The 14685-nt window shown below is 41.4% G+C and overlaps 1 protein-coding gene across 4 annotated transcripts in view; it reads left to right on the top strand.

Moving 5' to 3' along the window:
• Kiaa0319l (KIAA0319 like) overlaps nucleotides 1–14685 on the top strand; it is a 94011-nt gene that overhangs the window by 30146 nt on the left and 49180 nt on the right. For all 4 annotated transcript variants that reach the window (XM_021652541.2, XM_060379540.1, XM_021652542.2 and 1 more), the window contains exon 3: nucleotides 6687–7213. In XM_021652541.2, coding sequence (XP_021508216.1) covers nucleotides 6687–7213 — 527 coding nt within the window. The remainder of the gene's footprint in view (nucleotides 1–6686; nucleotides 7214–14685) is intronic.

The following is a 14685-nucleotide window of genomic DNA, read 5'->3' as shown; positions in this document are numbered from 1 at the left end:
GCCTTCACCATATTACTGTACAATATACTTCTTTTTGATAAAAAAGGAAAGAATACTTTGCTTTTGTGTGATTTGCTATATCTAGCTACATTTGATGATATATTTTCTTTCTGTCTCTCTCTCTCAGCCTTTCGACACTGGGTCTCAGGTATCACAGGCTGGGTTTCAATTTGCTATGTAGTTGAAGACGATCTTAAACTTCTGATCCTCCTGCCTCTCCCTCCTGTCTCCATGCATGATTTTGTGTGGTGCTGAGGCATCGTGCATGCTGGGCAAGCATTCTTATCAACTGAACTACTCTTTGTTATGATTTTTTTTTTTTTTTTTTTTTTTGTCAAGTCAGGCTGTCCTGGACTTTGTAGATCCAGCTGGCCTCAAACTCACAGAGATCCACCCGCCTCTGCCTCCCCAAGTGCTTGTCAAACTTTACAAATTCATTATATTCATAAAGTATCGATTCTCTGAAGATCAACAAGGTGTGTGCTGTGCCTTAAGGCTTCCCCAAATTTTGTGGGTGACAGTGTTGTTTTTTATTTTCAATGAGTTGTGTACTGTTTACTAAGACTGAGATCATTAACAGCTTCTCATAGCCATCAGATTGATGGGAATGTTTTTGACATTCAACAAAGGATTTATTACCCTGAAGGAGTTCCCACATTTACATGGTAATAGGAATTCTCTCCTATATGTTTTATTTGATGACTAATAAAAGTTGAGGTCTTCCTAAAGGTTTTCCCTTAAGTAAAATAAGGCACAAAAGATACTTTAATTTAGACAAAAATACACCAAAACTTTGAGTATCACAATATCTTCCCATTTAATAATTAAAAAAATTTACAAAGATAGAAAAGGAAAGAGAGAATAGTGTGCTTTTGGCTTTTTTCTTCTAAGAAGGGCTTTCTGAGACATAGAACTTCCGCACACACAGGCAGGTTCCTGGCTTACCCTAATCGTGTTTGGCCAGTCAACTCAAGAAACCTTCAGGTTATCTCCATATAAGGGAACGCTTTGTTACATTAAAATGGACTCCTACTCAAGAGTGGCAAGATGGTTAAGGAGGTAAAGTTGCTGTCAGTCCTTGGTGACTTGAGTTCCATTCCTATGAACCACATAGTGGAAGAAGAGAACCAATTCCAGCAAGTAGTCTTCTGACATCTGCAAATAGACACACACACACACACACACACACACTTGAAAAAACAAACTTCTCCTCAAAGCTCCCACTTGAATCTTCAATTAAAAACACCAGCCATGTCCAGAGATTATTTTTTAAAAGATTTATTTTTAATTAATTATTATATGTATATGTGTGTCTAAGTATGGGTTGGTGCACGTGAGTACAGTGCCTGAGGAGGTCAGAAAGGGCTGTTTGATCTCCTGGAACTGGAGTTACAGGCAGTTGGCAGTTGCCATGGGGGTGCTGGGCACTGAATTCTTATCCTCTGCAAGAGCAGCACATGATCTTAATTGCTGAGCCATCTCTCCAGCCCGAGAGACTTCTTTACACTGATGAATGTGGAGAGGTAGTGATCACCCGTCATGCACATGAGAAGAAATGTCTTCTCAGGTTCAAGCATTACAGCAATATTTCTTATCCAGGAATCTTCACAGACTCCTAGATCCCAATCCCTATACCTGCCAACAGCCTGAGTTTGTGACTGGTCATTTCATAATTGAAGGAAATTTCTTCTTGGAAATGGTTGGCCCTGTCTGGCAGTCCAGTGACAGGAGTCATCACAGACTCTGACTTCACAGGCTTCAGCTTGTGATTTTGGAAGAAGGACCTGCTCCTCGTCAACAGTTCTTCCTGAGGTTTATGGCATGTTTACTCCCTAAGTTCCTCAGAGATCTCTTTCAGCTGTTTCTCATTTTGAACCATTTGACTTCGAATCTCTTAAGTGGCTATATGTGCCTGGCTTCCTTTTGCAGTCCCTCCAAACATGGATGTTCTTCTCTTTGAAAGCTGGATGCAGCTTACTTTCTTAATCCTAACAATCTTTTCCTGTTGACATAAGTGACATGTCAAATTGGTTACTCTGATCACCTCATTCAGATTCTTCTTGTTGTCTTGGATCGATTTCTATACAGACCTTACTTGTAACTTCTCCCTCTGCCTCTCAGTGGCTCCTTAACAGGTGAGTGCCTGGAGCCTCCTCGTGTTTCTACGAGTTGTGCAGATAGGACAGAGAATGTTCTCATCCTTTTCACAGATAACTCTTCGTTTCCTTATGTATCTCATACATATTCTTCTGAGCTTAGGAATTGCCTGAGGCTCGTTTGTTTGGCAATGGGTGTGATTCTTTACATAAATACCAGTTATGATGTCTCTGTGCTGGGATGATTCCCTGGACTGAGGGCAACAGACAGAAACTTCAACGTGATCCCAGAGATGTTTGTTGCAGAAGTGATACTCAGTGACCTTAGGGACCAGGACTTCACAGAGCAGAACTGGTAGCTTCCAAAGTCTCCACAGCCAGGGGAGTTTAGAGCTCATGCCTGTGTTGTGGAGCCATGCTAAAGGCTCTATTACATGTCTGCTTATTGGATTATATTTGTAATAGCTCAATACAGTTGAGTTATGTCTGAAAGCTTTCCCACATTTCATACATTAAAAGGCTTCTTTCCGACATGGAGTCTCCTGATGGGTAAGGACCAGTTTCTGAACAAAGGATCTCCAGCCAGGACAGTCCTAGGGTTTCTGGCTTGTGAGTTCTCTGATAACTTGACTGGACAGAGTTCTTCCCAAGATCTGTTCCATATTCATTGGATCCATGAGGGTTTTTTTTTTTTTTTTTTTTTTTATCTTTTTCTTCTTTGGTTTTTCGAGACAGGGTTCCTCTGTGTAGCCCTGGCTGTCCTGGAACTCCCTCTATAGACCAGGCTGCCCTTGAACTCACAGAGATTCGCCTGCCTCTGTCTCCCAAGTGCTGGGATCAAAGGCAAGCGCTACCACATGTCCGGCTGAGGTTTTCTCTAATGTGGATTCTCTGGTGGCTAGTGACTGCTGAGTACATGGGGCATTTCCTGTGTTGATTGCATCTCATCTATACAGTGGCTTGCTGTGAATCTTAGAGTGATTTTAGAGAGATGATAGTGGGATGGCTTGTTCATGGCGATCATGACACAGTGGTTATCCTTCATAAGTCTTGCCATGGTAATGTTTCTGGTGGTTAACAAAGGAACAACTACATCTGAAGACTTTCCACATGGGAACAAGTATGTTAAAGGTGTTTTCATGACACAAAGGTAGCTACTGGTATTTATTGATTTATTTATTTATTAAGACAGCATCTTACAGCCAGATGCCGTGGTGCACGCCTGTAATCCCAGCACTTTGGGAGGCAGAGGCAGGTGGATCTCTTGTGAGTTTGAGGCCAACCTGGTCCACAAAGTAAGTACAGGACAGCCAAGGCTACACAGAGAAACTCTGTCTTGGGGGAAAAAAAAAAAAAGACAGCATCTTACTGTGTAGGTCTGGCTGTCCTAGAACTTACTGTGTAGACAAGGCTGGCCTTGAACACAGAGATCCATGTGCCACTGCCTCCTGAGGATTAAAAGTGTGTGCCACCATGCGTTGCTTTTACCAGTGTTTATAAATCACTAAGCCATAATTTATTGCTCATAGAAATTACTGTAGACACAGCTATTACCAAGACTTATGCTGTGGATGACTGTAGGATGGTGGATGAGGACACAAAGGGTATTTCAGTGGCTTCATTTTTATTTCAGAGTTGTTATTTACTCATTTTTTCTTAAGGAAGTTCTGTTTACTCCTGATTTTCTAATTGCCTTGTCTGGTGTTAGGCTGGTGCCAATGTATCTCTCATTTTTCAGGGAACAATGGCAGGCTGGTTTCCATAGATAGAATGTCTGACTCAGTAGTCTAGAAGTCTGCCTTTATCTTCTTTTTATTTCCCAGTTGATTAGTGTCCACATTTAGCCTGTTGGATATTTAGTGAATATTTCGTGGGAGTCAGGTTGGTTTTGCCCAATTAACAGGTTGTTGCTTTAGTTAGACTGTATTTTCAGTTATGTATATATGCAGATGTATTTATTCTCCTCAGTGCTTTGATTGTATTGCATGTTTTCCATCTCTAATTCAAATATACACGCATACATGCATATACACACATCTATGTATATTTACATATTTTTTTCATTTTTATATCATCCTCCATCATTCTTCCAATATATTCAGTCTGAGGCAGATCACACAGTCAAACTGAGAGCTCATAGATATGGCTAGCTGTCTTGTTCTGGGCATCTCCTGTTTCTGCCTTCTAAGGCACACCCACCTGGCATTTACATGGGTTCTTAGGATCCAAAATCTGGGCCCCCTCTTGTGTGGCAAATGCTTAACTGCTGAGCCATCTCCCAGCTCTCAAATATATATTGCTAAGTCGATGAAAGAGAGCACCCTGTGGAGGGCCAACAGGACGTTTAATGAGGCATCCTCGGTTGGGAATTGTAGTGCTTGACTGCAGCCCAAGCACTTCACAGTTGGAGGCAGGAGGATTAGGAGCTCAAGGCTAGCCTTGGATACACAATAAGTCTTAGGAAAAACAGCAAGGTCTACAATCCATCTGTTAGGCAGGCCGAGACTATCTCCAAGTAAAAGATTAAACGTGGATGAAGAGATAGCCATGTGGTAGAGTACTTACACACATCTGAGGCCCTGTTGAATTTCCAGTACTGGGAGATGGGGTGGGGAGAGGACTTTGTGCTGGCTAGTTTATGTCATCTTGACACAAGCTAATCATCTGAGAGGATGGAAGCCTAATTGAGAAAATGCCTCTGTAAGATTGGGCACATCATAAAGATATGATGGCACATATCTTTAATCTCAGCACTCAGGAGGCAGAGGCAGATGGATCTCTGTGAATTTAAGCCACTCTGGTCTACAGAGTAGTCTAGGACAGCCAGAGCTGCACAGAGAAACCCTGTGTCAAAAAAACAAAAAAAGAAAAGAAAAAGAAAAAAGAAAAGATTGGTCTGTGGACAGGCAAGCCTGTGGGACATTTTCGTAATGAGTCATTCAGGGGGAGGGCCCAGCCTACTATGGATGGAGATGCTCCTGGGCTGGAGGTCCTGGGCTCTGGAAGAAAGCAGACTAAATAAGCCTTGGGGAACAAGCCAGGAAGCAGCACCCTTCCATGGCCTCTGCATCAGCTCCTGCCTCCAGGTTTCTGTCCTGTTTGGGTTCCTGCCCACTGCTTTGATCAATTGTTATGTGGACCTGTGAATGAAATAAACCTTTCCTTCCCAAGTTGCTTTTTGTCACAGTGTTCCATCCAACAATAGAAACCCTAAGACAAACTTAAAACAACTTTTATTTAAAGCTAGTTTTGTCAGATGTAATGATGAAGATCGATTACATGCTTGAAATAGTTCAATTGAGAATCTGGGATCATGTTATTGTCTAGAGTACCTACAGTAGGACACTATTGCATGTTTTTCTTTATTTATTTGGTATGGTATGGGTTGTCATTCAGAAAATCTAGCTAGAATAATTTCTCTCTTGATTAAAATTTTTGGTACTTTTCACCAGTGCTTTGGCTGATGACATGATATGCAAAATCATGTGACTGATTAGAATATATCTATATCTGTTACTTGCATGCAGTCAGGAGTACTTAGCTTGTGTTGCTGTTAGTTCAATGAGGAAAATGTTGCAGCTTGTTCATCTACCTATACTTCTGGTTCTTTAGTCCATTGTCCCTAACATACACCTTGGAAGAAGGTAGAAGTTCAAGTGTGGGAACTCTGTTTTCCATAATCCATGTGCTTTTATCAGAAAAGTCCTTTGTAAAGTTTTGCTTTATTTTATACCTTGTTTCAAAAGTTGGGACTCATTTTTTTTTTTTTTTTAAGATTTATCTATGATGTATACAATGTTCTGTCTGCATATATACCCGCACGCCAGGAGAGGGCACCAAATCTCATTATTGATCTTTGTGAGTTACCTACCATGCAGTTGCTGGGAATTAAACTCAGGACCTCTGGAAGAGCAACCAGTGTTCTTAAACTCTGAACCATCGCTCTACTCCCAAGTTGGGATTCTTTATAAAGGCTTTACATGGCAGAAACTCATTGAGAAGGGAGCCTCCTCCATGAATGTGGAATAATTCTCTTATAAACTAAAATGTCCTGAAAACAAAATGCTTCCTTTCCCTCTGTTCTACTCAATAGACTGTTTTCTTTCTCTCTCTCTCTTTCTCTCTGTCTTTTTCTCTCTCTCTTTCCCTCTTTCTTTCTCTCCCTCTTTCTCTCTCTCTTTTCTTTTTCAAGACAGGGTTTCTCTGTGTAGCCCAGGCTGCCCTTGAGTTGATTAGTAGTCCAGATTGACTTTGAACTCACAGAGATCCACTTGCCTCTGCCTCCCTGAGTGCTGGGATCACAGGCTCAATATACTGTTTTTCTTACTCTCTTAAAAACCTGTGTTTAGCCAAATATCCCCACTCAGGTGGCAAGATCTCTGTGAGTTCAAGGCCAGCCTGGTCTACACAGTGAGTTCCAGGTGAGCTAGGGTATGTAGTGAGATAAAACTACATAAATAAAACTCTCAATAAAACAAAACAACAACAAAACTTTCTTCAGAACAGCCTCAAATACTAGAGTTGGGCCCTTCATAGAATAGTAATCTCTGTCTGGTTTCATCCTAACGTGTTTTCCTTCTTTGTTTTTAGATGCTAATGAGAGCAGATGCCATCAGGGGAAAACTCTTTATGGAGTTGGCTTGAGAACTGGGGGAGAAAATCACCTTCAGCTTCTTAAAGGAAGCCTGCCTTTCCAGGCCTGTTGGGCTGCCTGCTGCCTGGACTCTGCCTGTCATGCTCTTTGGTGGCTGGAAGGAATGTGCTTTCAGGCCGACTGCAGCAAGTCGCAGAGCTGCCAGCCTTTTAGGACAGACTCTTCCAATTCCATGGTGATATTTTTTCAAAAATCCCAAACTGCAAATGATTTGGGCGTTCTGCCTGAAGATGGTGAACCACATCTTCTGAGGCTAAGCTGGGGCAGGACATCATGGAAGAGGCAAAGCCTCCCCGGGGCTCCCCTTACCCTCTCTGTACCCTCTAGTGACCACCAGAGCTTACTCAGGGATCGGCAGAAGAGAGATCATCTCAGTGAAGTGGCTACACCTGAAGTGATACAGCATTCTAAAGGGAATCACTCCGAGGAAGCAGGTGCTGCAAATCGCAACGCCTCTGCAGAGGTAAGCAGGTTTCCAGGAGCAGAACTTGAATCTGCTTTTCCTCTTCCTTGCATGAAAAATTGAGTTGATGCTGTGGCCGCTGCTCACAAGCTGGTGTATGTGTAAAGCTGGCTGGTGTTTCTTCATAGGTCCTAGGAATGTTCATTTTATACAGGTCTGACAACTGTTTTCGTTAAAGCAGAAAGCTGCTCATTATCTGTTCTAAACTGGTTCTTGGCTACAGGTAAGTGCTGCTGTGTGGGTGTGAGTCTCTACCAATGGTTTTGCAGTGTTTTCTGCCAGATTGCAAAACAGCCGATTGGTGTAGCTGCAGTCAAGTGCTTCTCCTCCATCTCCTGCCTATAAACACGTTTCTTATGAGTTGGCTTCTGTTCCAATCTGAATTGGACCAAGATCCTGTAGACCAAGATCTGACCTGCTGGGCTGGGATGTAGGAAGTCTATCAGCAAGAGATGTCTGGGGGAATTCTCATTAAGCTTATATGCTAAGGGACATGCTACCAACAGGGTGTTTTCTGCTTATTATGTTTCTTCATTGTTGTTTCCTGTGCAAATGATTAAAAGGAATGACTCATTCTATGCTCAATCTGCCTTGATTACTGTGACTTATTTTTGTATTTGTTTTGTCCTAGTTGTCTCTGTCAGGTTGAAACCAGAGTGGGGAGGCTGCTACTTGCTAGGCACTGTGTGTGCTAATCATATACTATGTAATTTTGTTTCATTTTTATGGTAATATTTTCAAGTAGCTGTTATTAGCTGCGTTTTACTAGTGAGGAAACTGAGGCCCAAGAAGGTTAAACATCTTGCTTGTCATCATGTGTTGGAGGAACCCTGCTGTTCAAGGTTGCAGTTCTCCCAGTCTGGATAGCCATTCTGAGCTCAGGGTTAAGGTGCAGGACTCCCTCTTTCTAGCAGAGCCTCTTGCTCTCTGCCTGACTTCATCTGGAGAGTGTCTTTAGACACAGATGCCCCAACCACATTTGATTTACGGCCTTTGACACAGCTCCCTGCTAGCGCTCCCTTCCCCGCACCTACATGATAATTAGGTACTGTGTTTCCATTCATATGGTAGGAGTGTCCAGTTTAATGCAAATCGAGCATCCTTGAAGTGCCTAGTTCCAACCAATTAGGTACACTTATCCTTGGAGCCCCACCCACTCCCCAAGAGGTATATAGCCTTAGTTCTCTGGAATTAAAGTTGAAGTAGCTCCCTGCAGGGTTCCCAGGGTGTGTGATCCCTGTTCAGAGCTCCCCAGCCATTCCAGGCACGTTTCTCTTCTCCATGCATCTCCTGACTTCGTGGGCTGGTGGGAGACAGCCCCTAGGCAGGAGGAGAACCACAATCATGCAGCTAATTAGCAGCAGGTCAGGGATTGGAATCCAGCTTTACTATTTAGGAAAACCTTTCATTGAAGCATTAGAGAACACCACTCATGGTTTAATATGCCCACAACCATTTATGGAAACCTACCATGAGCATGAGTATTAGAAGTGTGCTGGTGTGACATGTCCTCAGGGGACACTGAAACATGAAGCTGTCTTTCCAGTGGCGTGTGATTATGGCATTAACAGAACCTAGCCCTATGCATGCTAGGCACAGGCTCTCCCACTGAGCAGTGGGAAGTCCTTAAAGAGTTTAAACAGGGAATGACAGCAGTTTTCCCTCATCCAAGGAAAGTATGTTCTGAGGACCTCAGTCGACTCTCAAAAATAGTACTGGTTGTCTAGACTGCTGCATGTTACCACATTCTTTGTTGTTGTTGTTTTTCACTTGTGTGAGTTTCTGCCTACATGTATAGTATATATGTCCACCATGTCTGTGCCTGGTGCCTACAGAGGTCAAAGTGGGGGCATCAGATCTCTTGGAACAGAAGTTCTGGACAGAAGTCAAACCCTAGTCCTCAGCAAAAACAGATACTCTCAACTGCTGAGCCACCTGTCCAGCTCCCGCCTCCCGCCCTCCTCCCTCCCTCCCATTCTCCTTTCTCTTCCTTCCTTCCTTCCTTCCTTCCTTCCTTCCTTCCTTCCTTCCTTCCTTTCCTTCTTTCTTTCTTTCTTTCTTTCTTTCTTTCTTTCTTTCTTTCTTTCTTTCTTTCTTTCTTTCTTTCCTTTCTTCTTTTCTTCCTCCACTTCCTCCATCTCCTTCTCCTCCTCCTCTTCTACTTCTATTTTTGTTTTTTGAAACAGGGTTTCTCTGTGTAGCCTTGGCTGTCCTGGAACTCACTCTGTGGACCAGACATCTTTGAACTCTTAGAGAGCCACCTGCCTCTGCCTCCCTGAGTGCTGGGATTAAAGGCGTGTGCCACCACACCCAGCATTAATGTAGATTGCATAATGTTGTCCTCAATTTAGGATTCTTTATTATTATTAAATTGAGAATTTTCACTTAGAAAGAAACACTTTGGAATTTTAAAAATTATTTTTTTATATTTTGGCATATCTAGATTCCTAGCATCACTATTCTTTTGCTTTGGGGCATTAATTAAGTAAAATATGTGTTACTTGTATAGAAGTCCGAAATAGTGAGAGAGTTGATATGGTTGGTACCTGACTGTGTAGCTGTTGGGAAGTGTGTACAGCATGGATACACTGGAGAAGACCAAGATTTATGTCCCAGGTCAGATGAAACAGAATGATAGGAGACTTTTGTGATGCTTATCATAAGGAAATATGGAACTTAAAACTTATAAATTGTTCATTTCTGAAATTTACCATTTATTTTTTTATTTTTAAACTTTTTATTAGTTTTTGAGTTTTAAAATTTTTGATCATATTTACTCCTCCCTCAACTGTTTCCAGGTCTATCCCCACTTTCCTACCTGCCCAATTTTGTTTGTTTATTTATTTAAATTAATTAATTAATTTATATTCCAACTGCAGTTTTTCTCCCTCCTCTCCTTCTACCTGGCCTGCCCTCCAATCTATTCCTCTGTTTCTTTTCGGGAAAGGGTAGGTCTCCCAGGGATCTCAACCAGCCATTGCATATCAAGTTGCTGTAAGATTAGGTACCTCCTCTCCTATTAAGGCTGAATGAGGAACCCAGTAGAGGAAAAGGGTCCAAAAAGCAAGCAACAGAGTCAGTGACAGCCTCTGCTTCCACTGTTTGAGTCCCACAAGAAGACAAAGCTATACAATTGTAACATATGTGCAGAGGGCCTAGGTCAGTCCCATGCAGGCTCTCTGCTTGGCAGTTCAGTTTCTGTGAGCCCGTATGAGCCCTGGTTAGTTGATTCTGTGGGTTTTCTTGTGGTGTCTGTCCTTGACTCTTATGACTTCTACAATTATTCTGCTCCCTCTGTGGGTCTCTGCATCTGTTTCCATCAGCTGATGGTTGAAGCTTCTCTGATGACAATTGTGCTAGGCACCAGTCTATGAGTATAGCAAAATATCATTAGGAATAATTTCATTGACTTTTTCTTTTTTTCTTTTTTTTCCTTGCCAGTCATATCCTAGGTTCTATCCTAGGTCTCCGGGCCATCCCGTCTCTGGATCCTGCCATTCAGGCAGTGTCAGGAAAGGGCTCCCTCTCACGGCAAGGGTCTTAAGCTGGACCAGACATTGGTTGGCCACTTCCACAATTTCTTCACTACCTTTACCCCAGAATGTCTTGTAGGCAGGACAAATTGTAGATGGAAGGTTTTGTAGCTGGATTGGTGTCCCGGTCCCTCCAAGAAGTCTTGCTTGGTTAGAGGAGATGGCTGGTTCAGGCTCCGTATAACCCATTGCTAAGAGTCTTAGCTAGGGTCACTGTCAGAGATTCCTGGGAATTTCCATTGCACTAGTTTTCTAACTCATTCCAGAGATGACCCCTCCTCCCCCTGCCAATTTAGTTGTCTTTCCCAGTACTTTCTTCCTCCATCCTCCCCTAACCTGATCCCTCCTGTTCCTGTTCCCACCTGCCACCGGTCCACCTGTGATATCTACCCCATTTTTCCATCCCCTATCCACCCAAATTGTCTTCTCTTTCCCCTTCACAGATTCACCCATCCCCCCTTGAGCCCTCCTTGTTACTTAGCTTCTCTGGGTCTGTGGATTGTAGAATGGTTATCCTTTATTTTACAGCTGATATCCACTTATAAGTGAGTACATACTGTTTCTCTTTCTGGATCTGGGTTACCTCATTCAGAATGATTTTTTTTTTCCCTAGTTCCACATTTGCCTGAAAATTTCATGGTTTTGTTTTTGTTTTTGTTTTTTTCAAGACGGTTTCTCTGTATAACTCTGGCTGTCCTCAGACTCAGAGATCAGCTTGCCTCTGCCTCTGAAGTACTGGGATCAAAGGTGTGTGCCCAGCAATGTCATTTTTTTTTTTTAACAGCTGAGTAATAGTCCATTGTGTGGCCTATAAGATGAATTTGGCAGTGTTCCTTTCATTTCTGTTTTGTGGAATAATTTGAGGAGTATTGATATTAGCTCTTCTTTAAAAGTCTGTTAGATTTCTGTGCTAAAACCATTTGGCCCTGGGCTTTTTTTGGTTGGGAGACTTTTAATGACTGCTTCTATTTCCTTAGGGGTTATAGGTTTATTTAAATTGTTTATCTTATCTTGATTTAATTTGGGTAAATGATATCTATCAAGAAAATTGGCCATTTCTTTTAGATTTTCTAAGAGTACAGTTTTTTGATTTTTTTTTTTTTAAATTTCCTCCTTGTCTGTTGTTTTGTTCCCCTTTCATTTTGTTAATATGTTAATTTGGGTGCACCTCTTTGCCTTTTAGTTAGTTAGGCTATAGGTTTGTCTATCTTGTTGATTTCTTCAAAGAACCAGCTCTTGGTTTTGTTGATTCCTTGTATTGTTCTCTTTGTTTTCTATTTTATTAATTTCAGCCCCGAGTTTGATTATTGCTTACCCTTCTTGGGTGTGTTTGCTTCTTTTTGTTTTAGAGCTTTCAGGTATGCTGTTAAGTTGCCAGTCTGAGATCTCAGTAATTTCTTTGTGAAGGCACTTAGTACAATAAAATTTCCTATTAGCATCACTTTTATTGTGTCCCATAAGTTTAAGTATGTTGCACATTCTTTTTCAATGAATTCTGGGAAATCTTTAATTTCTTTCTTTGTTTCTTCCTTGACCCAGTGGTCATTGAGTAGAGATTTGTTCAGTCTTCGTGAGTTTGTAGGCTTTCTATTGTTTCTGTTGTTGTTGAAGCCCAGCTTTAATCTATGGGGCTCTGATTAGATTCAGGGGGTTATTTCTGTTTTCTTGTATCTGTTGAGATTTGCTTTGTGACAGAGTATATGGTCAGTTTTGGAGAAGGTTTTGTGAGGTGCTGAGAGGAAGATACATTCTTCTGTAGTTTGGGTATAATGTTCTATAGATATCTATTAGGTCCATTTGAGTAATAATGTTTGCTCTACTATGTCCTATTTAGTTCTGTCTGGATGACCTGTCCATTGGTGAGAGTGGGAAGTTCAGTACTGAAGTCGTTCAGTATCAATGTGTGGATTCAACACATAATCTAAGCTTTAGTAATGTTTCTTTTACAAATGGGGTTGCACTTTCATTTGGGGCATACATGTTCAGCATTGAGATGTCATCTTGGTGGGTTTTTCCTTTGAATATACTATGTCCTTACCCATTTCTTTTGATTAGTTTTGTTAGACATTACAATGACTGCACCAGCTTGCTTCTTGGGTGCATTTGCTTGGAAAATATTTTTTCAACCCTTTACTCCGAGGTAATGCCTATATTTGATATTGAGGTGTCTTTCTTTCTTTCTTTCTTTCTTTCTTTGTTTTTTATTTATACATTTTTGGTTTTTTTCAAGACAGGTTTTCTCTGTGTAGTCACATCTGTCCTGGAACTTGCTCTGTACACCAGGCTGGCCTTGAACTCACAGAGATTCATCTTCCTCTGCCTCCTAAGCTCTGGGATTAAAGGCATATGCCACCACTACCCAGACACTTGACAGCATTTAAAACCATGCACTCTAGTCTGTGTTTCTTGTATGCAACAGATAGGTGGGTCCTGTTTTTTAACCCATTTTGTTAGCCTGTGTCTTTTTATTGGGGAATCGAGTCCATTGATGCTGAGAGATATTAATGAGCAATGATTGGTAATTCCTATTATTTTGATGTTGTTGGTGGTGGTGGTTGGGTGTGTATTTCCCTTCTTGTTTTCTCCATTTATGGTGGTTGAAAATTTTGCTATGTATAGTAGTCTGGGCTGACATCTGTGGTCTCTTAAGGTCTGCAAGACATCTGTCTAGGCCCTTCTGGCTTTTAGAGTCTCTATTGAGAAGTCAGGTGTAATTCTATTAGATCTACCTTTATATGTTACTTGGCCTTTTCTCCTGCAGCTTTTAATATTTTTTTATTTGTTCTGTACATTTAGTGTTTTGATTATTATGTGGTGAGGGGACTTTCTTTTCTGGTCCAATTTATTTGGTGTTCTGCATGCTTTTTGTACACTTATATGCATCTTTCTTAAGGTGATTTTGTTGAAAATATCTTCTGGGTCTTTGAGCTGGGACTTTTCTTCTTCTACCCTTATTATTCTTAGGGTTGGTCTTTCATAGTGTCCCAGATTTCCTGGATGTTTTGTGTCAGGAACTTTTTAGATTTAACATATTCTTTGACCAATGTATCAATTTCTTTTATTGTATCTTCTATGCCTGAGAATTTTCCTTCTATCTCTTGTATTCTGTTGGTGATGCTTGTGTCTTACTTCCTGTTTGCTTACTTAGATTTTCCATTTCCAGGATTCTCTCAATTTGTGTTTTTTATTATTTTTTTTTATTGCTTTTATTTCCATTTTCGGGTCTTTTACAGTTTTATTCATTTCCTTTTTAAGGGCTTTTATCCTCTTCATAAGATTGGATTTAAGGTAATTTTCTTTCTTTTTCTTTTCTTTTCTTTCTTCTTTGAGACAGGGTTTTTCTGTGTAGCCTTGGCTGTCTTAGATGTGCTTTGTAGACCAGGCTGGCCCCAAACTCACAGAGATCCACCTGCCTCTGTCTTTCTAAGTGCTGGGATTATAGGCTAAGGTCATTTTCTTATGCTTCAGCTATGTTGGAATATCTGAGGCTTGTTGTAGAATAGCTGGGCTCTGGTGGTGCCATATTGCCCTGGCTCTTGTTGATTATGTTCTTATGTTGGGCTCTAGTCATCTGGGCTTGGTTACTGTAGGTTATAAAGAGTTTATCTTTGTGGGACGGCTTTTTTGATTTTTTTTCCCCTTGGTTTCTGTTTCTTCTCTGGTCTTCTGGCCTGAGTGGCCTGGGTTCTGGTGATCAGGGAGTCTTCAGGTGTAAAAATAACTGTTCCCCACAACCACCACCTTGGGGCAGCCTTGCCAGGCCACAGAGTAAGAGGACCCAGGCAGTCCTGATGAGACTTGATAGGCTAGGGGCAGATGGTAGGGGAGAAGGATTCCCGATTTCAGTAGACTAGGGAAGGGAGGGTGAGACCAGGAGGAGATGTGGGAGGGGGATACAATTGGGATATAAATTGAATAAATTTAAAAATAAAAATAAAT

Source organism: Meriones unguiculatus, chromosome 3 (genome assembly GCF_030254825.1).
Source record: "Meriones unguiculatus strain TT.TT164.6M chromosome 3, Bangor_MerUng_6.1, whole genome shotgun sequence".
NCBI classification, from domain to species: domain Eukaryota; kingdom Metazoa; phylum Chordata; class Mammalia; order Rodentia; family Muridae; genus Meriones; species Meriones unguiculatus.
The sequence above is the reverse complement of the archived record's forward strand: the minus strand, read 5'-3'. Positions and strand labels throughout refer to the sequence as shown.